The sequence below is a fragment of the Neofelis nebulosa genome, chromosome 15 (assembly GCF_028018385.1).
Source record: "Neofelis nebulosa isolate mNeoNeb1 chromosome 15, mNeoNeb1.pri, whole genome shotgun sequence".
Taxonomy (NCBI): Eukaryota; Metazoa; Chordata; class Mammalia; order Carnivora; family Felidae; genus Neofelis; species Neofelis nebulosa.
Window position 1 is genome coordinate 69,679,759 of NC_080796.1, and position 25,771 is coordinate 69,705,529.

Consider the following 25,771-nt stretch of genomic DNA (forward strand, 5'->3'; position numbering starts at 1 on the left):
CGGCCGCGGGCCGGAACCGCACGGGGGACCCCAGACTTCACCGGGGCGGGGGTGCGGGGAGCGTGATGGGGCGGGGGGCGCGCGCGGCGGCCGCGGGGGCGCCGAGCGGGGCCGGGAGGGGCGGGCCGCGCGCACAATGGAGGCCCCGCCCCCGCCCTCTCCCCCTCCCTCCCTCCGCGCCGCCCCGCCCCCCGGCGCCCCGCGCGCCCGGCGCCCCGCCTGCCACCTGAGCCCCCGGGCGGACGCCGCGCTCGCTCCCGGCGCCGCCGCCCCCCGCCCCCTCTCCCCCCCCCCCCCGCCCCGCGCCCCCGCCCCGCGCCCGGCTCTCGGCCGGGGCCGCACAGTCGCGGCCGCTCGCGCCGGGGAGGACATGCGCCGGGGCTCGGGGGCGCACCCTCCCGCCGCGCTCAGCCGCGCCCAGCGTCAGCAGGCGCTCTGAGCGGCCACTCCCGGGCCGCGGCCGCGCCGCCCTCCGCCTCAGTGCCAGCCCGCAGCCCGAGCCCGCCGCTCTCCCACGGGCGCAGCCCCTCTGCCCGCGTCCCTCATGGCCAAGCCCCTGCTGCTGGTCGTCTGCGGCGCTCTGGTGGTGGCCCGGGCCCAGTGGGGGGCCAGCGTGACCCCCGCCGGCACGAGCGAGCCGCCGGACGCGCCGACGGTGGCGCCCACGGAGGACGAGACCCTGCAGAACGAGGCGGACAACCAGGAGAACGTTTTGTCGCAGGTAGGCGGCGGGCCCTGGCCACCCCCCGGCCGGGGCGCTGGGTGGGGGGGGGACCGGAGGTGGCCGTCGTCGCTGGCGTGCGGCCGGCCGCTGCGCCCCGTTCCCGGAGGGAGGGGCGTGCGCGGTGCCCTCCTCGCTGCGTTTCTCGGGGGACGGGACGGGTACTTCAAGGTCACCGGATCGGGAGAAAGGAGAGAAGGAAGGGAAGACTCCGTGCAGCTCCCTGGAAAGAGGGACGTAACGGATAATAATAATCCAGACCTAGTTTCTGCGAAAGTGTGGTCGTGTCTTGCCTGTGTGGCTGTTCGTGGGAATTGGAATGTGACAACAGGCGGGCACGCTGGACTGGGGCGGGCGGACGGCTGCCCCAGGGGGAAGGCACTTGACGGGCCCGGAGTGAGACACCCACCAGGGAGAAGCGGGGTCGAGACCCAGCAGCAGCTGCAGGTGTGACGCGTGGCAGGTGGCCCCGCGCAGAGGGGCTGGCGGACGAGACCCCGTGTGTTGGTGAAGGCAGGGTGGAAATGCAGACCCACTCACCTCTGGCGCGTGGTCAGTGGGGGGTGAGGGACAGCTGATAGGGACCGGCCTCGTCAAGTGCCCCTTTACAAAGTACTTGGCTCGCTTTATCTGACTCGATGGTCACACACGCCCTGGTTCCCCGGCTGTAGCTCCAGGTGGGTAGAGCCAGGTCTTCTGACAATCTGCAGCCCAGGTGACTGGAAGGGACGGTTCTCTGGAGTGTTCCGTTCAGCATGATGACGTGTGGTGGGAGTTGCCGTCATCCTAAAGAAGAGGGATGGCTGCATCTGGTGCCTTCAGTGCTGCCTGCATCTGGAGAAGCCTTTGCTCTGGGTCCTGTCTCCTTCCCAGGGGAAGAACAATCAGTTCCCCTTCCTCGGGAAGTTAGGCTGCTATCTATCCCTAGAGCCACCCATAACCTCTCATTGTCCCCTAAACCGAAAGGACATGAAAACCCTTCATGTTGGGGCTCTGGAGGACCATCCACAAGTGTTCTTGAACCCGGAGTCTGAAAGGAAGGAATCCACCCGGGGCCTTAGCGCGGGCTCCGGCAGGAATCTAGGCAGAGTCTCAGCAGACAGCCACAATTTACTGTCAGCCCCTGAGGACCGGCCGCTTCAGTCACCCTGCACTGCTACCCCTTAGCCCGCTGCGCCATTCTGTATTTGACAACAGCTCTAAAGCAAATATTAGTGTTAGAAGAAACCCAGCCTTTGCAAGAAAAACATTACAAGCCTTCTCCCCGCCCGCCCCCCCCCACCCCCGACAGCATCCCAGGAACATTTCCACTCCAGCTAGGTCTGTGCCTGCCTGCCGAGGTCATTAGGCAAGTGAAGGGAACCCTTCCCGGTGCTTAGAAAGGCTTTGGGGGGCGCCGTGGCTTTGGGGATGCGGGATCTGTGCAGAGGAGGAAGGAGGCTTCCCCCCCCACCCCCCCACCCCGAGCAAGTGCCCAGAATGGTGGCTCCAGAAAGCCTGCTGCTGTTGCTGCTGCTGCTGCTGTGTGATTTCCATCCTGGGGAGGCTGGCAGGGGCCAGGGCTCAGAAGGAAATGTTTAGCATCGTAGAAGCAGCAACCGTTGCCAGTTTGCTCTCCTGGCTTTGGCCTAGGGTTTGGGTTCAGAAGCTGTTCAAGGAGCCAAGTGAATCCCTAGGCTGCGTAAACCTCACTCAGCCTCTCTTTTTCCAAACTGAAGCCGTCTTTCGAGGGCCAGATCACATACCACTTCCTCCAGGAAGTCTCCTCTGATGCTTGGCCGGAGCCCCTCTCTCCAGGTTGAGCGCCCCCTTCCCCCGACTGCCCTGCATCATCACGTCAGGGCACTTACCACCCTTTACCTGGCATGGCTGTGGTCTGTGTGCCTCCCGCACGGAGAGCTCCCACGCGGGTGGGCTCTCTGGCCCGTCTGTTTACCTGGCACAGCCCCGAATGGGCATTCAGTATGTGGTCACTGAGTGAACAAGGATCAAAGCAAGTAGCCTTCAGATTGGAGTATCAGCTTTCCAATCCTCCCTTTAGCCCCTTCTCCTTTTTCTTTTTTAATCTAAATCTGGATGTCCGCTAAGGCAAGGGCCGTTGGAAGAATGATGGGGCTCGTTTGTTTTTTTCCTTGAAACGATGAAAGGCTAAGGCCCCCTGAGAAGCACACAGCTTTCCAAGGCAAATGAAGAGAGCTGAACTCCTTGTGCCTTCAAGGAAATTTCAGAGTCAGCAAATTGTGTTCTGATGACCTCTTCTCTCCGCAGTTCAGACTTGTCTGAGGTCTTGGGCTAGTGCAGGACATTCAACAGGGTGAATGGAGAGCCTTCCTAGGTGCTGGGCTGAGAGGCACCTGTATTTGCACACCCAGCCCTTTCTTGCTTTATCTCTGTTGTCTAGTTGCTGGGAGACTATGACAAGGTCAAGGCTGTGTCTGAGGGCTCAGACTGTCAGTGCAAGTGCGTGGTGAGACCCCTGGGCCGAGACGCCTGCCAGAGGGTCAACGAGGGGACCTCCAGGAAGGAAGACTTCTACACCGTGGAAACCATCACCTCGGGCTCGTCCTGCAAATGTGCCTGTGTCGCACCCCCGTCGGCCCTCAATCCCTGTGAGGGAGACTTTCGGCTCCAGAAGCTGCGGGCGGCAGACAGCCGGGACTTGAAGGTAGGACCTGGTGTGGGGGCGAGGCCAGGGGTGGGAGGACGCCTTCGGGACCCAGGCCTCTGGCAGAAGCTGTTGCAGGGATTGTAAGGCCTTTGAGTAAATGGGACGTGTCTTAGCCTGTAAAGGTCAGGCCCTGGCATCTGGAGTACTGTGTGTGTCCAAGGCTGGTCATGTGACAAAGCGGCCGTTCGCAATCTGGATGTCTAAAGGGGATGCTGACAGCAAAGTGTGCCTGCCTCTCCCTATGGAGCCAGGGAGGCTGGGCCTGGGAGCCACTGCCAGGCCCGGGGGCCAGAAGAACTCAGTGTTCTTCTCCCGGAGAGCTGTTGCCACGATTTACTGTCAGCCCAGCACGCACCCTAAAGAGGCGAGAGACACGGAGGGGCGAGCCCGTCAGTCCTCAGCCCGCGGGCCGGGGTGACCCAGGGTAGGAGGGGCCTGGGGCCAGCTGTGGGTCGGCATCAGACCGTGATCCTGGGCGGCGGCGGGGGGGGGGGGGGGTGGGGGGGGGGGGAAGCTCAGGCCTGCCTGAGGCTGCTGCAGGGGTGGGCTGAGGACTTTGTCCGATCTCTGCCCTCCCCGCTTCATTGCAGTGGGGGGCGGCAGGGGGGAGCGGTGGCCTGGGCCTGGTTTTGCAGTCACACAGACTTGGGTTCAGATTGTTGCTCCGCTATTCTTTGCCGTGTAATCCTACTCAAGGTGCCTAACTGCCTTGCCCGACCTTGGTCTCCTTGAGTAGCAAGTGGGGATAACAACGTCTGCTTTGGGGGTTGCTTTGGGAACCGATGGGTGACCCTACGGAGTACTTGGCACGGTGCCTGATACGCAGTCAGGGTCAGTAGACACGCGTCCTGTTCGTGAATGACCAACGTGAAGAGCTGCCTCTGTGCCCGTGCCTGGTATGCGCTCGGTAGCTGGCGGTCACGGATGCCCTTCTTGCAGAGCGGGGGTTAGCAGGACAGTGCTTTAACATCCTGCCCCGGGATCCAGTGTGCCTCAGAGCCCCACCATCAAGCCGCTTTCTGAACCACCCAGTTACAGGATTGGACTCCTGGGGGCTTCTGGAACAGCAGCAGGCAAAATTTTCTATTGGGAGCCACTCAGAAAATCATCCCAGTGCGTGCCAACAAGATGCCTTTTGCGGCTCTCACCCACGGTTCAGCTGCTTTCCTCTGGTGGGGAGGAAGGAGGGCTTCTGAACACAAGTGTCTCATGACATGGAATTCTTCATCTACCAACAAGGCTGGGAGACGGGTGGGGAACAGAAATCGCAGAAGGGTGTCCGGCAGATTCTTCCAGGGACTGGTCCTCGGCAGGGAGGCCCAGTTCAAGCATCTCTCATCTGCCCCTTTGCCTGCGCTCTGGGTGACCTGGATATCACCAGATATTCGGCCACCGTCCTCCCAGAGTACTGGCGGGAAGGACAGCATTAAAAGCACTGAGAAGGCTCGCACCCTACGATGACATGCTATCGCAGAGATGGGTCATGGGGCCTCTTTTACCCCGTGGTTAGTTTAGTTTTAGTGCTGAGGGAAAACTGTTGGTATCTTCCAGGGTAGACAACGAGGTTGGGTATTTCAGGAGCACATCCTCAAGGCATCGAAGTTTATGAGCCACTTTGTTGAGTATTTACAGATCACCTCTTGTGGGCCAGGTGCTGTGCTAGAGATCTTGGGGAAACAAAGATGGGCACCACTTGCAAGGAGCTCAGCGTCTAAGAGGAAAGACAAGCAGGCATACACCTAAGAGAAGAAGAGGGGTCTAAGCGATTGGGTGAAGATGTGTAGACTTCAGTTTCACTTGTTCTTCTAGGATTCTTTTTTTTTTTTTTAATTTTTTTAAATGTTTTTATTTATTTTTGAGACAGAGTGAAACAGAGCATGAGCAGGGGAGGGGCAGAGAGAGAGGGAGACACAGAATCCGAAGCAGGCCCCAGGGTCTGAGCTGTCAGCACAGAGCCCGACGCGGGGCTCGAACTCACAAACCCCGAGATCATGACCTGATCTGCAGTCGGACGCTTAACCGACTGAGCCACCCAGGCACCCCTGGATTCTTCCATTTTCTTATCTGAGTATTCCAGGGGGCACAATACTTCCCACCTACAAAACGCCAGTTTCCAAGAGCCCCCCTCTCTGTTCCTGGCCAGTGGCGTCTCTGTTGAGCCTCCAGCTTGGGGGTCTGACAGGAAAAGTCTCATCTTGGGTGTCACACCCCAGCCCTCGACTAACCTGCTACTCATGTTCCATAGCTTTCCACCATCATAGACATGCTGGAAGGAGCCTTCTATGGTCTGGATCTCCTGAAGCTGCATTCTGTCACTACCAAACTGGTTGGACGGATGGATAAACTGGAGGAGGTAAGGAAGATTCTGGGTTTCCGTATCTTTCTCTCCATCAGGCCCGAAAGCATATCCAACTTCCCACAATATTTTTTCAGAAAGCATGTATCCTGACTAGACTTCACCTATCCTGTGCTTTGGGAAGAAAACATATACATAAAACACCCATTCAAACTCATGCCAAATCGTGGGTGACAAAGAATTGATGAAATATAAATGTAAATACCTTCTTTTTTCACACACAAGAACCATATAATCAATGTATTTCTTTTTTTTTTTTTTTAAAGTTTATTTATTTTGAGAGAGAGAGTGTGTGTGTGCGTATGTGTGCTCAAGAGGGGGAGGGGCAGAGAGAGAAAGAATCCCAAGCAGGCCCCATGCTGTGAGTGCAGAGTCCCACACAGGGCTCGAACTCACGAACCATGAGATCATGACCTGAGCGCACATCAAGAGCCAGATGCTTAACCCATGGAGCCATCCAGGTGTCTCCATCGTATTTCTGTTTTTACCTTGACTTCCAGGGAACTCAGAGCTAAATGAAACGTAAAAGTACGGTAAGCCTCTCACTTCCGGTTTTAAGATGGCGGCATCTCCCTTCTGGGTGCATGCTTGTTCATTTCTTCTTCCGGTTTTGCTTTGTCATTTTAGTCGTTCTGCTTTCTGTCTCTGTACGTGTGTGTGCATTTGTGTGGTAACGCATCTCCGGTTCACGTTAGAGGAAAAAGACGTGAAAACGGTTGCTGATGCATGATATTCCCCACTGGAAAACATTCAGGCTCTTCACCCCCTGGGAGAACGGACTGATAGTGTCATTTCCACAGACAGGCATCACATGGTTATGACCGGGCTCCAGGGAGATGTGTGGCTGGCACCATGGTTTTCAGGGGGTGGTGTGTGGGTCGGGGTGCGAGAGAGAAATCCTCACACGCCACAGTAACCCGGACACCATTCCATTGCTATAATGCTCTAACACGTAGATAAGTCATTTAATCACCAGAAAAGGGACATTCCCCACTCACCCTTCTTGGTCGGGAGCTTACATAGGTGTCATTGACTGGCATCCACGTCTTGAACTGATACCTGAAACGGTGACTCAAAAAATTAGGTCTGTTCAATCTTTAGAATGTTACCGTAAATGGCAAGTTTAATAACGGAATGATTAATAGACCAATATTCCTCATGAAAAGTGGGCTCTGGGGGTGGGCTCTCATGGAGGAGCTGGGGTTCCATGATGGCTGAAGAGCAGCCGCAGGATGTGAGAAAGGTAAGACTCTCCAGTTTGGCAGAAAGAGCGCTCGCTGGGCTGGGAGTCAGGACGGAGCGGACGCCTCTCTGTTGGCTGCTCCCAAGCGGCTGTGTCTCACCTTCCCCATCTGTAAAGTGGGAGAGGTGCCCTACGTACCTTGCATGATTGCTCAGGGGATAAAAAAGTGAGCTAATCATCTTGGAAACACTTTGAAATGGTTAAGCAAAACAAGGCGCTTGGGGTATGGCCAGGGAGTGAGTGGGGGCAGCATCTCTCTGCTGCTGTGTCCGAGTCGCTGGGATGCGGGTGATGAAACGTTGCCCTTGCGAAGGTTGGTTTCAGCCCCTTCCTTACACCCCAGTGTTCCCGGAAAGCGAACGCCACTTCCTTGTCCGCCCGTCTTTAGGCTTGACTCCCCCTGTGCTGTGATGAGCGTTTTCTGACCATGGCCACCAGCCCTGGGAGGCTTGGTGGGTCCCCAGCCTTTCAGTTACCAGGTCTGATGAGAAGCGTCGGGGCCCTGGAGCCTGAGCTTCACAGACAGTTCGAGGCGGCCAACGGGACCACATCAACCCACTCTTGCTGAGGGCACTTCCCAAGAGAAGCTGGCCTCACCTTCACTCTCTCTGTCCCCAGCATTGGCGGCTGGCGTGGAGAGACTGGGAATGGTCAACGCCACCCTTCTATCGAAGGGCTTCGTGCGGGCTTGGGATTCTTTCTCCTGATTCTTTCAAATGGGCTCAAAAGAAGTTAAACCAGGACCCAAGTCGTCCTTGGAAATTGGAAAGTTCTTTAACCCTTGGCATCCAGCACCATCCAAATGTGCAATGCCCTTTCTAAAAGAGGGTTGCTTTTTTTTTTTTTTTTTTTTTTTTTAATAGAACAGGGCCGGCAGCCGCTTCCGCTTTCACCCGGTTTTCATTCTGTCTGCAGAACAGCCTGGAGCCTGGGAAAGACAGCTCCGGGGGGAGAGCACAGTGCTTGTGAGGCCAGAGTCAGGCGCTGGGCCTCCGAGAGCTTGGTTCAAGGGCTGTGGTCTGTTTGCAGCCTGTTAGCAGCTGAGCCCTTACTGCCGGCACAGGAGGGGAGTGGATTTAGTGGGTGTTTGGTGCAGTCCACAATAACTGGAGTTTTGCCAAAATTGATCCTAGTTCTTTCAGCAAGAGTGATCTCTTTTCCTTTTTCTTTTCTTTCTTTCTTTTTTTTTTTGAGAGTGATCTCTTTTCCTTTTTCTTTTCTTTCTTTTTTTTTTGAGAGTGATCTCTTTTCCTTTTTCTTTTCTTTCTTTCTTTTTTTTTGAGAGTGATCTCTTTTCCTTTTTCTTTTCTTTCTTTTTTTTTTGAGAGTGATCTCTTTTCCTTTTTCTTTTCTTTCTTTTTTTTTTTGAGAGTGATCTCTTTTCCTTTTTCTTTTCTTTCTTTCTTTTTTTTTTGAGAGTGATCTCTTTTCCTTTTTCTTTTCTTTCTTTCTTTTTTTTTTGAGAGTGATCTCTTTTCCTTTTTCTTTTCTTTCTTTTTTTTTTGAGAGTGATCTCTTTTCCTTTTTCTTTTCTTTCTTTCTTTTTTTTTGAGAGTGATCTCTTTTCCTTTTTCTTTTCTTTCTTTCTTTTTTTTTTGAGAGTGATCTCTTTTCCTTTTTCTTTTCTTTCTTTCTTTTTTTTTTTTGAGAGTGATCTCTTTTCCTTTTTCTTTTCTTTTTTTTTTGAGAGTGATCTCTTCCTTTTTCTTTTCTTTCTTTCTTTTTTTTTTTGAGAGTGCTCTCTTTTCCTTTTTCTTTTTCTTTTCTTTCTTTTTTTTTTGAGAGTGATCTCTTTTTTAAAACCATGGTATGTTTAGTAGCAAAAACTGGCCCTTCGTATTAATAATAATAATCCCCTATATTTATATAGCAATTATGGTTTTTAAACCACCCCGTATACATTCCGTACATTTGTCCCTGTGAGCTGGGCAGGATGTGAGGCCTGTGGAAAGTGCTAGGGAAACGTAGGCAGGAGCTCAGGCCTTCTGGCTCCTGGGCTGGGGCTCTTTCTAATCAGCCCCGTAAGTTGCTTTGAATCATTGCTATCTGCCCTGGAAGCATCAGTTTTTCCTAACCGGAGCTGAAAACAATAGCTCTTCCAAGGGAACTTCTAGGCAGAACTGTGGCTGTGTCCCAGAATTCCTGTTAAATAGGATTAGCAGGAGTGAGAGGTTCCGCACAGCAGGCAGTCCAAGGCTGCAGGGTGCTGTGGCATGGCAGTTGTCACAGATGGGTCTGGGCCCTGGGCCCACGGAGCAGAGCACCGTCTCCCGGCATGACATCCAGCCTCTCATCTCCCGGCTGGCGCTGGCTGACTGTCTGCAGTCGGTGGAGAGGCACGGTGTTGGGTAAATGGGGAAAACACTCCTTCTGCAGCCGGGCTCTGCGGGAGGAATGGAAGTACATTCCTGCTCCTGGTCTTTGGATATTCTGGAAGCCCAAGGGGAGTGCTTCGGAGGTCAGACCGGACAAAGGGGGCAGATTGAAGGGGCGTCTTGCCCAGAGTAGGATCAGGGCCTGGCAGTGGGAGCGGGCACACGTGTGCATCCCCACCCCTGGGATGTAGGAGGACGCAGGAATGGAAACTCCATTTGCAGATGAAAGAGGAAAGAGAGAGAAGTCGAATCTAAACCGTTCGAGTCTCACCTTTTGGTAAAATCAACTCCCGAGAGCTCTGCTTCGTGGAGCGATTTTGGTGAAGCTGTTGTTCTGAATTGTGAAAATAACACACGCATAGAAAAGTACATACATGGTGAGGGTACAGCTTAAATTATTACAAAGCCGGGCATCTGGAGGCTCAGTCGGTTGAGCGTCTGACTCTTGATTTCGGCTCAGGTCATGGTCTCATGGTTTGTGAGTTAGAGCCCTGCACTGTCTGTGCAGAACCTGCTTGGGATCCTCTCTCTCTCTCTCTCTCTCTCTCTCTCTTTCTCTCTCTGCTCCTCCCCTGCTTGCATTTTCTCTCTTTTTCTCTGTCTCTCTCTGTCAAAATAAATAAACTTAATAAATAAACTTAAAAAAAGATTATAAAGCAAATGCCCATGTAACTACCACCCAGCTCAGGAAAGCTCAGCGCCCCCCACATGGCCTCTCCTCACACCCCCTCCCTGAAGTGAACCTCTGTCCTGACTTTTATGTTAATCATCTTCCTTGCTTGTTTTTTTTTAAACATTTTCATTACCTAAGGATGCATCCCTAAATATACTAGTTTTGTCTGTTTTTGAACTCTAAATAAAGAGCCCTACAGAATTGTGTGTGTCAGTGTGTGCACACACGTGTGTGTTAGGCTTCTTTCACTCATTTGTGTGTTTTTTTAAGATTTTATTTTATTGTTTTTTTTAAACATTTATTTTTTAAATATATTTGTTTATTTTCAAGAGAGAGGGAGAATGTGAGTGGGGGAGGGGCAAGGAGAGAGGGGGACAGAGGATCTGAAGCAGGTTCTATCTACACCGACAGCAGAGAGCCCTGGACGTGGGGCTCGAACTCACAAACCATGAGATCATGACCTGAGCCGGAGTCGGACGCCTAACCGACTAAGCCAGCCAGGCGCCCCTCAATTTTGTTTTCAGTGGTTTTTAAGTAAATTCCACGCCACGCGTGGGGCTCGAACTCATGACCCAGATAGCAAGAGTTACATGCTCTACCCACTGAGCGAGCCAGGCACCCTTTGTTTTTAATAGTTACCTACGTGGTTTTCTGTCCTGTAGTTCATTTACTTTTATCGCCGTGTAGTAGTCTATTGTGTGAATGTACCACGGTTGATCACTCTGTTGTACTGATGATGGATACGGGGTGTGTTTGCAGTTTTATAACTCACGGTAGCCCAGGAGTCTCCCTGTACATGCACGTCCCTGTCTGCGTCCCTGGCCCACACGCGTGTGCATTTCTCTGTGGTGTGTAAGTAGGAAGGGAGCTACTGGGACGTTAGTTACGCTCATCTTCATCTGTAGGGCGGGGGGTTGCCAAGCTGTGTTCCCAAGTGGTAGTTCAAGTTTACGTTCCCTCCAGCGGGGACTGAAAGTGCCACACACGTCCCCGCCAGCACCTGCTGTGGTCAGACTTTCTAGCTTTCGTCAGTTTGGAGAGTGTAGCAGAGCAGGGGCATTTCACTGTATTCCAGAAACCTAACCCCCCACACATCTTTTCTGTTCGTCTGGTGGAGGCCCGAAACCCCGCGGGCGTTCCTCGAGAACTGGTCCAGGGAGAAGTAACATCCAAAGTGGTCAGCGGTCCAGGACCTTGGATGTGGCAGAGTAAGGCTGACCCTCTCCTGGCAGTGGCTGGGAAGGGGAAGGAGATCCAGGAGTATGAGTTACATTAGAGTCAGGGGTGGGTGGGCACAGAGAATAGGTGCCAGCAGAGGTGGGAATCGGAAGTCTAGAAGGACAATCTGTGGCTTCCGAAGGCAAACCCTGTTCATTGCGTATAGGCCCGGCAGTGACAGTGATTCCCCTGAGAAGACTTTTGCCCTGAGCTCTGAGTGCACCCGGAGACCCGAAACCTCGTAGGCTGCCCAGGCCCGGGGATGGATTCTGAAGGCAGCGGGACAGAGTCATGGGGTCCTATGCCCAGTGCCAAATACTGCTTCCAGGAGCAGATTGATTATCAAAGTGGAGAAAAGGACAGAGGGACAGGTCATTAAAATAATCTCTTCTAGCATCAGGGTTTTAGTATGATTAAGTCATTCCTACACAACTTGCAGGTCTTTGTGAAGAAGTGCCCCACCCCCGCGTGGCAGCAGGACACCTGTCAGTGCTCCCAAGTACTTGGATATGCGTGTGACTGTGGATACATATGTCCACGTGTATGTGTGGGTGCACAGCCCCTGCTCTTAACACAGCTGCGTGCCTGCAAGCTGCCCGGAGTGTGCTTTCTGTTGTGGAAGCCCTGCACCTTCTGGAGAGGGTGACTCGACTCTTCTCCTCACACGCGTCTGCCGGGGTTTGTAAAACTTGTCCGTGAGCACAGATGGTCACCGTGGAACCTTGTGTGTTCTCCGAAGCCTTTTCCCCTGACAGCTTTGTGTCCGAGTAAGATTTAAAATCTGTGATGCAAAAAATAAATAATAAAAATGGGATGCCTGGGTGGCTCAGTCGGTTGAGCATCTGGCTTTGGCTCAGGTCATGATCTCGCGGTCTGTGGGTTCGAGCCCCTCGTCGGGCTCTGTGCTGACAGCTCAGAGCCTGGACCCTGCTTCAGATTCTGTGTCTCCCTCTCTCTCTGTTCCTCCCCTGCTCATGCTCTATCTCTCAAAAGTAAACATTAAAAAAATTTAAAACTCTGTGATGTAGTTACCAGACTCAGAACTGGCCTGCTCCCCAGAATGTGCCAGCACAGGCTTTGCTGAGGCTTCTTCTTCAAACCAAAGGATTCGGTGGCCTTTGTGTTTCTGGTCTGAAAGGCAAGATCATCAGGAGCATTCCTGACTCGAGGGGATGTATCTTTTCATCAACTAATAGGAAAATGTAATTTTCGTCTGTGCAGGCCTGGCCGTGAGTTAGGGGAACTGTCTCTTTCCAGGCCTTCCCTCTGTGCCTGCCTTCCATGCCCTTCTAGACACCCCCAGGATTCACTGTTTTTCCTGAGCAAATCTGCTTTCGCAGTTGGTCACGTACTGCCTCTCCTACTCTTGGAGAGAAGGGTCCCCCACCCTCTCCGACCACTGTGCTGTCATCTGTGAAAGGGGAAAGGGTTGGAGATAATATTTCTAAGATAAATTTCGGCTTTAATGTTATTTAATTCAATTACATCTGAATATGGGTTCGAGTGAATATACTCTGTCTCCTGGGCTTGTATGTACTTCAAATCGAATTTGTCTCTGTGGAAAGAAAGGTTTTCTTTCGGCTAACCAGACTAAAGGTGTGAGAGCCCGCCCTCCATCTGCTGGCCTGGGAGCAGCTTGTAGGTGCAAGGAGCCCGTGGCTGTCTTAAAGGGGTGAGGTTGCCCCTAAAGCAAATTCACCAGCAGAGGCCTGGGACCTCTTGTTCTTTGCTTGGTTGGCTGTCCTTCCAGGCTCTGGACTTTTCAGGGCAACCTGGGCCTGAGCCATCTCTGTTTCCGGGTCTTGGCCCCGCAGCTGATGCGGGCTAGACGCGCAGCAGCTGTCTGGGGCTGGGCGGGGGGAGTGACTGAAGGCGACAGCAGGTGGCCCCTGCACCCAGGCGGCCTGCCCAGCTCCGTCATCCATGCTCCAGGATCGCTCCGGGTCCTGTCGGCTGGAGCACCGGCTGTTTCTAGCTGCTCTCCCCCACCAGCTCCTTCACCAGGGGCTGGAGACAGCTGTCGGCTGGGGCGGCTGTCCCAGGCCACCTGGTGCTCGCTGTGTCCTGGGCGGCTCAGAGGGGGAAGGGCAGGCGAGTGACCAGGAGCCGTGAGTGGGCCCCCCCCACCCAGGATCCGGTCACCCCCACACCTTCACCCCCTCAAGGAAGGCCAGTGTCTGGGCCCTCAGGCTTGCCTTCTGTATCGGGCCCTGTGTACTCCCAGCCATCGAGCGACGGGGTCAGGTGGCCTCTTGGGATGTGGGGACACGTGCCTGCTGCATGACCTGGGGCCCAGGCTTGGCCCAGCCGCGGTCCAGCTCTGTCTCCTCCTGCAGGTGTCTGGTGCGTCTCTTTAAGACACGGCAGCCTCGGGGCCGTCCCCTTCCCTCCTGCCCAGCCCACCGAGCCTTAGCTCACTTGCCCTTTCCCAGCTGCCCGTCTGCTGCTGGGGTCGCAGGGGTCCCACTCCAGCTTCACTGGGCGCACCGAGTCCTACTCCGTGCCTGGCACCGTGCAGGCAGCCCCTGGTTCATTCTCCACACCAGGCCTGCTTGGGGGGGGGGGGGGGCGGGCAGCGTCCTTATTCCCAGAGCGGTCCCATCACCTGCCTTCTGGCGGCGATGGCCGTGTGGGCTGGTCCTCGGAGCCAGCACCTCGCCTCACGGCAGTGCCGTCCAGGGTTCCGGGCAGGGGGAATGAGGCCACAGCGAGCGGCCAGAGCCCTGCGCCGTCCAGCTCATGTTCTTGCTCAGCCTCCCCCTCGGCCCTGGCCCCTGCCCCCATCCCACCCACCTGCACCAGACCCCCCATGGCCCTGGCCAACCGCGTGCCAGCTGTGCCCCCGACTTCGCCTACACCCAGCCCCTCTCCTGGTTCCTTCCTCTGGTATCTGCGCACCTGGCTGTAGTCAGCACGGGACGCTGGTCCCCTTCGCGCCCCGGGCTCGCACCCTCCCGTGCCCGGTGCCCGACCGCGTGTCCCTCCGGCACGAGCCGCCTGCTCTGCGAGCGCCTCTCGGGTCCTTGGCTCTGCTCGGGTCTTTAAGTGCTGCGCCTGGCTGTGCCCGGCCTCTGGTGCCAGCCTTCCGTCCACTGGCTGTTCCGCCCTCCTCCCCGCCCTCCTCCTCATAGCACCGGGATCCTTGGCGGCCACCGTGCGGTGCGCCGGCCCCTGCCAGGTAGACCCCCTGCCTGCCTCCTCAGCCACATTGCCAGCGCTGCCCGTGAGCCAAGCAGCACTCGCCACGGACGTCATGGTTGCAGCCGTCCCGGGGGAAGAGCCCAAGGCATGAGGTCATGGGGTTCACTCTTCTGCCAGGGCTGAGTCTAGAGGGCCCTGTGTGGGCAGCCTCCCCCCGTACTTCCCGAGAAGTGCCCCACGGGGAAGCCAGACTCTCAGGGGGCCGTGGGGAGCCCTGCAGGGCCAGCACCCCCGGGGAGGGGGGGAGGTGGCCGGGTCAGCGGGTGGCTGAGGAGGTGGAGCCGCTGTGCCATCCTGGGGGACACCGCCTGGCTCGGCCTGGCTGGCCGGTGGGGTGATGTCACCGCCAGCCGGCTGTTGATTCAGGAGAGTAAACTCTGTTGTTCCCGTGGGCGCTCAAGGCCGTGCCACGTCAACCCTCCCGTGCCGAAACCCAAAATAATGCTTCCTCACTGAAATCAGAAAGGGCACTGGGGGCTCATACATCAGTGAGAAGAAAGCCCCTCCAGGGACCTAGAACCCTCGGGGTCTAGGGAGCAGGTGAATGTGGGGGGCCGCCCCTTTTTCTCCCAGTGAGCGCACAGGCCGATGCGGACTCTTGCAGGGTGTTCAGGAATCAGGCGGAATCTTGTTTTGGCCGTAAGGCTATGCGGGCCCTGCCACGGGATCCACCCAGAGTGGAGCCCGAGGGCCTCAGCCCCCACCTTAGAGACAGAGTCATTGACCTCGATGAGGGGTCAGAAGCTACCTCTGTCGCCTCGCCCTGCCTTCCACTTGTCACTAGTTGGTGCTTTCTTGTTTATTGCTTTCTTCCCCTCAGTGGAGGGTGGTCTTTATCAGAGCAGGATCCTGGGCTTTGCGGCTTCTGCTGGACCCCTTGGTGCCCGGCACTGAGCACATTAATGCATTAATGAAGAAGTAACACTCTGAACCGCTGAGCCTGCTGGGCCGTGTTGCCTCAGGATGTGAATTCATGGGGGAGATGCCTGGACGCTGCTCTTAGCAGGTGCTCGTGGAGGTACAGAAAGGCGTGAATCCCGGGGCGCCTGGCTGGCTCCGCGGTAGAACAGGAGACTCTTAATCTCGGGGTTGTGAGTTCAAGCCCCACATTGGGTGTAGAGATTACTTACAGATAAAATGTTTCGGGGTGCTTGGGTGTCTCAGTCGGTTAAGTGTCCAACTTAGGCTCAGGTCATGATCTCACAATTCGTGGGTTTGAGCCCTGAGTCACGTTCTGTGCTGACAGCTCAGAGCCTGGAGCCTGCTTCGGATTCTGTGTCTCCCTCTGTCTCTGCCCCTTCCCCGCCCACGCTCTCTGTCTCTGTCTCTGAAAAATCAATAAACATGTAAAAGAAATTTTTAAAAAATGAAATCTTTAAAAACAAAAAAGAAATGTGTGAGTCCAAATATTTGGCTCCGGTAAAACAGCCCCTTTCATACATTTTGGCCCTGTTTCCAGCAGATGTACCCCAAGCTTCCAACATTTAAGACAGCCCTTCTCAAACTTTGATGTGTATGCACGTCGCCTGGGGGTCTTGTTAAAACGTAGATTCTGATTCCGCAGGTGCCCGGGCGGGGCCCCAGACTGCGCTCCTAACAGGTTCCTGAGACATGCTTTGTGTAACAAGGATTAGGGGAATCCACCATTTCTGCATTTCTCTGCATATGCATATTCTGTCATAAACCCTGAGACCACACTGCAACATTCACAGGCCCCTCTGATGGGCTCCCCACTGCTCAGAGAACTGGCTGAGCTCCAGGACCCTCCCCCCAGCCGTCTTAGTGGTTCCACAAGTGAACTGCGGAAGCCAGGGCCAGGAGGCTGGGTGCTGGGCTCAGCCCTGGCACTTTTGTGTCTGTCATCTGAGGAAAACGACATCGTTCCTCTGGGCCTCAGTTTCCCCATCTGGGAAGGGCTTGAATTCTGGGATCCCGCAGGGGCCTAGAACACCCAGCTGTAACATCCTATCAAAAATAATCACCGCGTCCCATGCACTTCCATATATATTCACATATTTACTCCTAATAATCCGTAGGGAAAATCCTAGTATTACTCCATTTTACCCCTGGGGACACTGCAGCTCAGGGACTTTGATTTGTCTAGGATCAAAGAAGTGGGACCAGCATTGACACGTAAGCCAGACTGTTCCCTCCAGAACCCCTGCTCTTAACCATTGCACTTGACCGCCCCTGACAACACCTATCGGGAATGACTGCCCACCCGGTAAGACTGCTCATTCCGGGTATTCCTTAAAGAAGACTTCTTTCTCAGGGGCTTTCTCTCTCACAGTTAACTGCCATTTAGAGACACGAGCTTAGCCTGAGCCCCACAGAACGCATCAAGCCCTTCCAGTGCTCGAAATCTGCCGTGAGATGAAATGCCAGGAGAATGGCACGGCCGGTGGTTCTGGGGCCTAGTAGACTGGTCAGGGGAGCCCCCGCGGGAGCCACGGGAGCCACGACGCCGGGGGTTACTGCCGGCCTGGATACTTCTACACCCCACTGGAGCTACCGCGGCTTTCCTCTAGGACTTAGCATCCTGCCAGGCTGCAGGGCTGTGCCTGTCGACGTCTGTGCTTTTACGGTCCCCGAGACAGAAAGCAAACGCATCTTCTGTTTTACATGGTGGCTTCCTCTACCCACGTCATAAACACGGCCCGAGGAGAACATCACATCTGAAAACTCACGGGGCACCCGTCTGTGCCGACAGCTCAGAGCCTGGAGCCCGCTTCGGATTCTGTGTCTTCCTCTCTCTCTGCCCCTCCCCGGCTCGCACCCTGTCTCTCTCTGTCTCTCAAAGATGAATAAACGTTAAAAAGAATTAAAAAATAAAAACTCAGATGCTCACGCAAACCAGAATGCAGGCCAGAGCAGGACAGTGTTGGGTCTCCGTGCAGTAAACCAACCTCCCTCAGAATAACCAGAGGAGAAGGGCCCCTCTGAGCCTGTCGGTACCCATCCCTGGTTCAAATCCCATGCTGCGTCACCGCCTCTGGGGCCCTGCTTTGTGCCCCTTCCCTCTCTGCTCTGACCCCCACGAACCCCACACTTGCTACCTGCGGAACCCATTGGTGCCCGGTCACCTTCCTCTTGCCACGCGGACCTTCTTCCCAGTTATAGTTGGCACCTCCCCCGCACCCCCAGACCAAGAGCCCCAGGGTATCGTGAGGCTTTGCTCCTTAGACACACAGGAGGTACTCACCAGTGTTGGTTGGCTTAGATGTACCTTCGGTCCCTTCCGGTATGAACCAGGACTGGAACACCATTCCTTTGCCAGGTGGAAGTCATTTAGGGAATCTGTTTTTATGGGTAAATAGGAAAGTTTAAAACCAGCCTGTGGGTTTTCTATGTAAATGATGCTTTCAAAGTGCTGGGGGTTAGTTTGTGTTCACTAGAAATGCAGGTTAAGTAGATGTCTTCAGCCACCTCTTCTAAAATTGCTTTAAAAACCCTTCTTCTGTTCATTGAGCTGCTGGTACACATGTATGAGGTATGAGTGGAAGTTTTTGTAGTGTTAGTTCTCGCCGGATAAGGACGACCGTGTGCAAATGACAGAAAAGGAGCCAGGTGTCCTGGTGACCTAGAGACAAGGCAGTGTCATGACCAGGAAAGCTATGGGAGTTTGGGGTAGCATGTCCAGCAGTGGGACGCCCCAGAGCCGTCTTGGCCCAGAAATACTGCCTGGGATCTGGCCCTCAGCACAGGGCCGGACCTCTCCAGAGCCCCAGTCACTTCTTGGCCGATTTCTCAGCCTGCTTTTGCATTTCTAGCTCTGACCCGAAGATGGCTGCCAGCTGCCTTCTGCTCATCTTTAGAGCACATTAATGGATCTTCTTTTTTCTTTTTTTATTGTTTTTAACATTTATTTATTTTTGAAGGAGAGAGAGACTGAGCAGGGGAGGGGCAGAGAGAGAGGGAGACACAGAATCCGAAGCAGGCTCCGGGCTCCGAGCTGTCAGCATAGAACCCCATGCAGGGCTCGATCTCACAAACCGTGAGATCGTGACCTGAGCCCAAGTCAGATGCTTACCCGACTGAGCCACCCAGTGCCTCATCATGGATTTTCTTTTTTAAATTTTTTCTCTTCTCAGGAAGTTTCCAAAAACCTCACCAAGGAAAATGAGCAAATCAAAGAAGACATGGAAGAAATCCGAACGGAGATGAACAAGCGGGGGAAAGAGAACTGCTCTAAGAGCCTCCTGGACAGCATGCCGGACGTCCGCTCGGCCTTGCAGAGGGACGCGGCGGCCGCCTACACCCACCCCGAGGTACGGCCCTGGCTCCCTGGCCTCTGAGCACAGCCTGCTTTGTGCCCATCCCCTCTCTGCTCTGACCCCCACGAGCCCCACACTTGCCACCTGCGGAACCCATTGGTGCCCGGTCACCTTCCTCTTGCCATGCGGACTTGGCATGGCTCTCACGCGTGCACAGAGCTTTGCCGGATTTGGTTCTTTCACGGTCACGGTGTCATTTTATCTAGATAGCAGTTCTGTGGGTGTGATGGGGCAGGGTTGACTCGGCGGCCCAGAGGGGCTCCGTGAGTGAATGTTGAAGTGTTTCACCGGGCCAAGAGTCGGTGGTGGGTGGCAGAGCCTGGATTCCAGGTGTACCGCCGAGGTGTCCCCTGGCAGGGTGTTGGGGGGCAGGCAGGGCGCAGGGCCTTGGACACTCAGAGCGTCTGAGCCGTTGCTGTGCACTGCGACGTAGAAAAGGGCTAGGCATTGCTGTGTAGGAGCCTGTTGCCTGGGCCACTAGGAACTGGGGTAAGAGAGGGAGTCAGCCGATGCTCGGAACGCTTGGAGACTCGTAAAAGAGATGCCAAGCAGGTGGCAGCTGTGGGTTAGGGGAAATCCTGGGCACATGGATTCCAAAGGCAGGACAGTGGGCAGATCAGGACTGTGGAGGCCAGAAACCCTGAAGACCATACGGTGCTTGCACCCTGCCCAAGAAGGAATTGAAAATAAAACCAGTTCCAGACCAGAAAATAAGTATAAGGAAGGCCAATAATTTTCTGGCTTTGCCCATGATGACTGCTTTGATGATTTTTTGGAAATACCATGTTTCTTAAGCAATTATTTTTATTCTCATTTTTAGTTGTCCCCAAGGCACTAGCTGCTGAGCATGTGTTTAGTCAGCTTAGTGGGTCATCCTTGAACAAGTCTGAACTTACAAATTTTCTTTTAACGTTTATTTTTGAGAGGGAAAGAGACCGAGCATGAGTGGGGGAGGGGCAGGGAGAGGGGGAGACACAGAATCCGAAGGAGCCTCCAGGCTCTGAGCTGTCAGCACAGAGCCTGACATGGGGCTCGAACTCACAAACCGTGAAATCATGACCTGAGCCAAAGTTGGACGCTCAACCAACTGAGCCACCCAGGCGCCCCAAATCTGAGCTTCTAAATAAACCAAAAAGCTGAGGACATTTGGGCTGGAAGGGAACTTGGAGGTACCCTTTTCCCGCACCTGGGACCCAGCCACTCCTGTCTCAGCCCATCTGGCAACTTGAGCTGGCCTAGGGCCTGGCGGAGTCCGGCATTCCCTGCCCTCTCTGGCTTCCAGTTTCCCAGTAGGCTGAGCCTGAGAACCCGTCTGTTGTCTTGATGATACATTATGTGGTATGTTCAGCAACCCGGCTCATATTTCCTGAGGGCAAACAGTAAACCAAATCAAATGCACCAAACCCGTTTTGTCCTTGCTCAGCAAAGCCCTTTCCCCTCCTGAAATCCCCGTTCAGCACGCTGCTGAGGTGAGCACAATCCTCCCGTGCCAGGGGGTAGAGGCTGGGCCAGGGAGGGGTGGGAAGGGGGGAAGGCCAAGGCTAGGATCTTCCTGCCCCCCCCCCGCTTCATCTTTCTGTCTGTGTAGCAAACCCCATGACTCAAAAGGGGGCAAATGAGGTGCTGGGTTCGGTGGTTATTTTCAGGGTTCTCGTCGATGTTGGGGTTTCTCGGCGTGGTGAATGGCCATTTGTTGGAGGCCTCTCTCCAACAAGGTCGTTGCCTGGAGGGTTGGCAAGGGGCTCTGGGGGCCGGGTTGGGAGTGGGGACACAGGGACGCCAGGAGTTGAAGTCATACAACAGACTCTTGGATTAACAGAGAGAGGAAATCAAAGCTTGGTGGGGGCAGCGGCCGCCCAGCACAGCCTGTCGCCAGTGGATCCAGGGAAATTATATGTTCTCTGGCAGAGGCCGCCATGGTCTTACTCCATCTGCTTGGCTGGGAGAAGGAACTGCAGTTCCCGCCTGTCCCAGAGAGCCTGGAATTAAAGACAGTTCCTGGGGTTTACCATGAAGAAATGACAACCTGCTTTTGCAATGCGGAGGGAGGCCAGGGTCCGGCAATTAGCTGGCCCACAGCGTCTGAGTCAGGCGCTTGGGGGCCTCTTCTCAGCTTCCCAGCCTCCTTTCCCAGTGGGAAATGAGGGATCCCCAAGTCTGCTGGGCAGTAGCCAGACCATGGCCTTGTGGGCTTGGGGGTGTAGACGAGTTTTTGGATGGCAGACAAGTCAGTCCCATGGTCACCGGTGTGGGCAGTGTGGCTTAATGTAAGGAAGCGTGCAGGCTCTAAAGACAGCAGCCCTGGGTCTAATTTGGAAGTGCCCCTCTCAGCCACTTCACTGATTGACCTTCAGCTGAATTTCTAAATGACCCCGAGCCCCTCTTTGCTTATTTGTAAAGTGCTCTCTACCTTGCCTCATTGTCGTAAGGGTTAAAAAATGCCATAAAGGGACATGTCTGGTCAGAATGGGAGCCCACTGAAATTCTTCCCCACAGGCCATGTATCCCTGCATCTCTAGTCCAGCTCAGCTCACCAGCCGAAATGGGAATTGAGGAGGGGGCAGGTGGCAGGAGTGGGGGCTCCCCTGGGCACACGCCTGCCCCTTTCTAGAGAGCTCTCTGGCCCCAGCCAGGGGAGGCTGGCAGAGAGGGGCCCCTGCTTTGGAGAAGTCGGTCCCCACGGGATGCCAGGGAGCATGGGGCTGCCATGTCTGCTCTGTCACCTGGTTCAGCTCTCTTGTCACGGGGAAAACCCAGTACAGCCTTGGGGGTGTGGTTGGGAAGGGCTCCAGGTTTCCTCCAGGCCAGATTTTTAAGGTCAAAACAAGAGCCTTATTTGCTTCTTTCTGTGCAAGGTGAGAAAGTTGGCCATTCGGGCTGGCTTTCCTCCAGCTCATATTCTGTGACCCTGAAGGCCCTGCCCTGCCTCTCAGGACCCTGGGCCTCCGGGGACAGAGGTGTTGTTTCTCAGTGGGCTCTGCTTCTCTGGGGGGATGTCACTGGGGTCTCAGGTAACGGGATTTAGGGGCGCTTGCCCACCTCGTCGTGGTGAGGAGGGGGTTTCCATGGCTCGGGGGCGACAGGAAGCCTCCTCTTCATTATGGAGCCCCCGGAGCCCTCCTCCTGAGAGCAGGTCAGGGCCACACCCCTCAGGAACTGGACCCACCTGTGGGCGGCCCTGGCTTTGAACTCAGCTCCCAGGAACCTGTGCCCAAAGTCTGTTGTTTTCAATGGTGGGTGATCGGGATCCTGGGTTGGGGGCGGCTACGTGACCAGATGGACCGAGGCAGGACCCACAGAGCGTGCCACGCCGTGGACAGAAGAGGCCATTGCCTGGGCAGCAGCTCCACGGAGGACAGGGCGCTTCTTCCGCTGGACCAGAACCAGCACGGCAGCGTCCTCAGGGTGCTGTCGGGACGCCCAGGTCGGGGCGCCCCGCTGGCTCCGTCGGAGGGGCGTGCGACTCTTGATCTCGGGGCCATGAGGTCAAGCCTGATGTTGGGTGAGGAGATTACTTAAATAAATGAAACTTTTAAAAAAAAAAAAAAAGAGGCCTGGGTCATGGGCTGCCTACTTTAAAGCATCATTTGACAGAATCCCAATGCCAGTCACAAACGTAGACTGTTCCTCGGGATTTGTTCTGATTAAAAAATTCAGCGCAACGGGGGGGTGCCTGGGTGGTTCAGTCAGTAGAGTAAGCGACTCTTGATCTTGGGGCCATGAGTTTGAGCCCCGTGTTGGGCACAGAGATGACTTAAGGGAAATGCAATGTAAATATTAAGGAGCGCCCAGCCGGGGGCATCAGAACTGAGCAAGAGGTGATTGCTGTCCTTCTATTCCACAGGGTCTGCAGAGGCAAATTCTTAAATAATGCCCACGGAAGGCAGGCTGGGAGAGGTGCTGTGGTAGAAGGGATAGACTTGTGTCCCTTAGGAGCTGTGTCAGCATCTTGAGGAGAAGGCCCGAGTCTGCTGTTCTTTCGTGTAGAAGGGCTCCAGGGGCAGGCAGACCGTGGTGGGTGGTTAACTTCATGGTGCCGTCAGTGGCATCCATCCTCCAGATCCCCTCCTGGTCACAGGAGGGCTGCCCTACTCTAGCCGCTCTGTCCGCATTTCAGGCCAGACCAGTCAGGAAGAGTGCGAAAGATGCCTTCCAGCTGACTCAGCCTCCCTTTTAAGGAGCTCTTCCAAAAGCTCTTTCCACCAACTTCTCCTTATACCCCACTGGCCAGGACTTTGTCCCGTGGCCCCTCCCACAAAGCCAGCTTCCCATTAGAGAGGAACAAGGAGACGGGATTTACGTGGTCGGTTAGAAGTTTCTGCCACAAAGTGCAGAGTGAGAACTGGGAAACAAAGATTAATTATGAACGAGAAGGGCTGGGACTATTTTCTTAAGGACGTGAGAGGTTAGCGGGGCCTTGAGAAATGGGTACATTACGATAAGTAGCTAGAGGGGGGAAGAGAGGAGGCCTGCCAGATGGAGAAAACAGTCCGAGCAAAGGCCCGGCAGCTCAGGAGAGCCGAGAGTTTGAGGAGTCAGCCAGGTGACTGAAGCACCAAGGAAGGGTTGGGGCTGGGGGCCCAGAACAAGACAGGGGAATGCTGAGCTGGGTCCGGGTCCGTGCTTAAGAGGGTGGAAAATGCCAGGCCAGGCACTTTGGACTTTATCCTGGATGCATCAGGGAGGCTGTGGAGCAGTTCCTTCTGATCACGGAAGGAAAAGCTTCATCCCGAGGGGTGCATCTTGGTTCTCGGGCCTCATGTCCCAGCCTGGACACCATTGCCCACACACAGACCTCCCCAGAAACAACTGAGACAAGATCTAAGGCACGCAGCAGCCCTAGGCTGGAAAGCACAGTGTGGACGTTACAGAGACACGTGCTGGAGCCAGAGGGCCTGGGTTCAAATCCTGCTACCTCTTACCTGCTGTGGGACCTTGGGCAATTTACCTGACGTCTCTGTGCCTCAGGTTCCTGATGTGTACGTGGGAGTGATACATAGCTCCTACCTCGTGGGACTCGGGGGAAGATTGCTTGGCGTCTGTAAAGCGCATAGGACAGTGTCCCGGCTCCAGCACTGCCTCCTCCCACCACTGCCTGTCTGGCCAGTGACCTGACCTTAACTTGTGTCCCCTCTGAACAGTATGAGGAGCGGTTTCTGCAGGAAGAAACCGTGTCCCAGCAGATCAACTCCATCGAGCTCCTGCAGACGCGGCCCCTGGCCCCGCCCGAGGTGGTGAGGCCACAGCGGCCCCTACAGAGGCGGGTCCCCCTGCGGGGCCGGCCGGCCTCCAAGCCCACCGTCATCCGGGGCATCACCTACTACAAGGCCAAGGTCCCGGAGGAGGAGAACAACATCGAAGAGCAGCGTGAGTTGGGGGTCGGCGGGGTGGGGAGGGAGTCACCGTTTGCACCCTGTGTATCTGCACATCCTCTGAGCCACACGCCCCTTCTGGGGTCCGATTGCTGCCGTGGCCTCTCCGGGCCAGCCAGGTCATGGGAAAATTGCCTGCGGTTACGAACTATCCAGAGTTCCTGCTGTATCTTCTCACAGTTTGCTGAGCAGCTTTGGGCAAGTCACTTGACCTCTCTGGGCTTGCAGAAGATCACACAGCAGAGCTTTAAGGGACTTCTGTGCACCCCCCACTCCCACCCCCCAGCCTGGTTTCCTAGTTTGCAGATGAGGACACTGAGGCTTGGAGGTGGGATGATGTGCTCAGACCCCTGCCCCCGCCCCCCGCCGCACCTGTTCCTGCCTCCAGGGTACCTGGGCTTCTCCCCTGTCCCTCCTCACAGTTGATGCTCACCTAGCTGTTGGCATAGTCATTTTGCCCATGTAAAAACATTTTTTTTAATGTTTATTTATTTTTGAGAGAGAGAGAGCGTGCGAGCGTGCAACCAGGGGAGGGGCAGAAAGGGGGACAGAGAACCCGCAGCAGGTTCCAGGCTCTGAGCTGTCAGCACAGAGCTTGATGCAGGGCTCGAACCCACGAACCATGAAATCATGACCTGAGCCGAAGTCGGACGCTCAACCGACTAAGCCACCCAGGTGCCCTTTGCCCATTTTTAACCATGTTTGTTGCCTTTTTTTTTTAATTTTTTTTAATGTTTATTTATTTTTGAGACAGAGACAGAGCATGAGTGTGGGAGGGGTAGAGAGAGAGAGGGAGACACAGAATCCGAAGGAGCCTCCAGGCTCTGAGCCGTCAGCACAGAGCCCGACGTGGGGCTCGAACCCACGGACTGTGAGATCATGACCTGAACTGAAGTTGGACACTTAACCACCTGAGCCACCCAGGCGCCCCTGTCTTTTTAAATTACTGACTTACGGGATTTTTTTTTTTTCTTTTCCATATTCTGGAACAAGTCCTTTGTTAATTGTATGTACTGCAAACGTTTTTGCCCTGCCCATGGCTTCAGTTCCTTAATGGTGGTTTTAACAAACAGATGAAATGCAATTCTCTGTTTATTTCATCTGTGGTTAGACTTTGTGTCCTAAGAGATCTTTGCCGCCTCATATTCCTTCTCTGCTCAAAACCGTGTACAGTCCCCCATTTCATGCACAAGAAGAACTCAAGTCCAAACCGCAGCCAAACCCAATGTGATGTGGCTCCTGTGTCCTCCCTGATGTCACCTGTTACTCTCCCCTCACACCCTCTGCTTCTTCCACACTGGCTGCTCCTCAGCCTTCGCAGGCAGGTTCTGGCCTCAGGGCCTTTGCACTGCTGCTGTTCTCCCCAGAACACTCTTCCTCTGATGGCTGCTTGGCCAACTCTTTCACCTCCTTAGGGCCTCTGCTCATCTCCCTCCTGACCACTTTATCCATTACTGGAAGTCTCCTTTCGCCTCCCTGCTCCGGGGCCTGCCTCACCCCCCTCGACTTTCTCCCCCAAGCACTGTAAGTGTGCTGTCTATTGTTTAGTGTCTGCACCATTGGACAGAAGCTCCATGAAGGGGAAGGATGTTTGTTCTGCTCACCCTTGTTGGATGTGCTCCATATGCGTCTGCCAGGGGAGTGGACAGGGGTGGGGTGACTTCCTCCAG

General features: G+C 54.9%; 1 protein-coding gene across 3 annotated transcripts in view; it reads left to right on the plus strand.

Annotated features, from left to right (window-relative positions):
* Window positions 1-311: 311 nt before the first annotated feature.
* The window catches only part of OLFML2B (olfactomedin like 2B), a 37,104-nt gene continuing 11,644 nt past the window's right edge, over window positions 312-25,771 (plus strand). Inside the window, exons 1-5 of one of the 3 annotated variants that reach the window (XM_058700073.1) lie at window positions 312-721; window positions 3,123-3,386; window positions 5,635-5,742; window positions 18,547-18,723; window positions 23,871-24,096. In XM_058700073.1, the coding sequence (XP_058556056.1) occupies window positions 545-721; window positions 3,123-3,386; window positions 5,635-5,742; window positions 18,547-18,723; window positions 23,871-24,096 (952 nt within the window). In that variant the 5' untranslated portion in view covers window positions 312-544. The remainder of the gene's footprint in view (window positions 722-3,122; window positions 3,387-5,634; window positions 5,743-18,546; window positions 18,724-23,870; window positions 24,097-25,771) is intronic. The other 2 variants (XM_058700072.1, XM_058700074.1) reach the window with 2 other exon arrangements.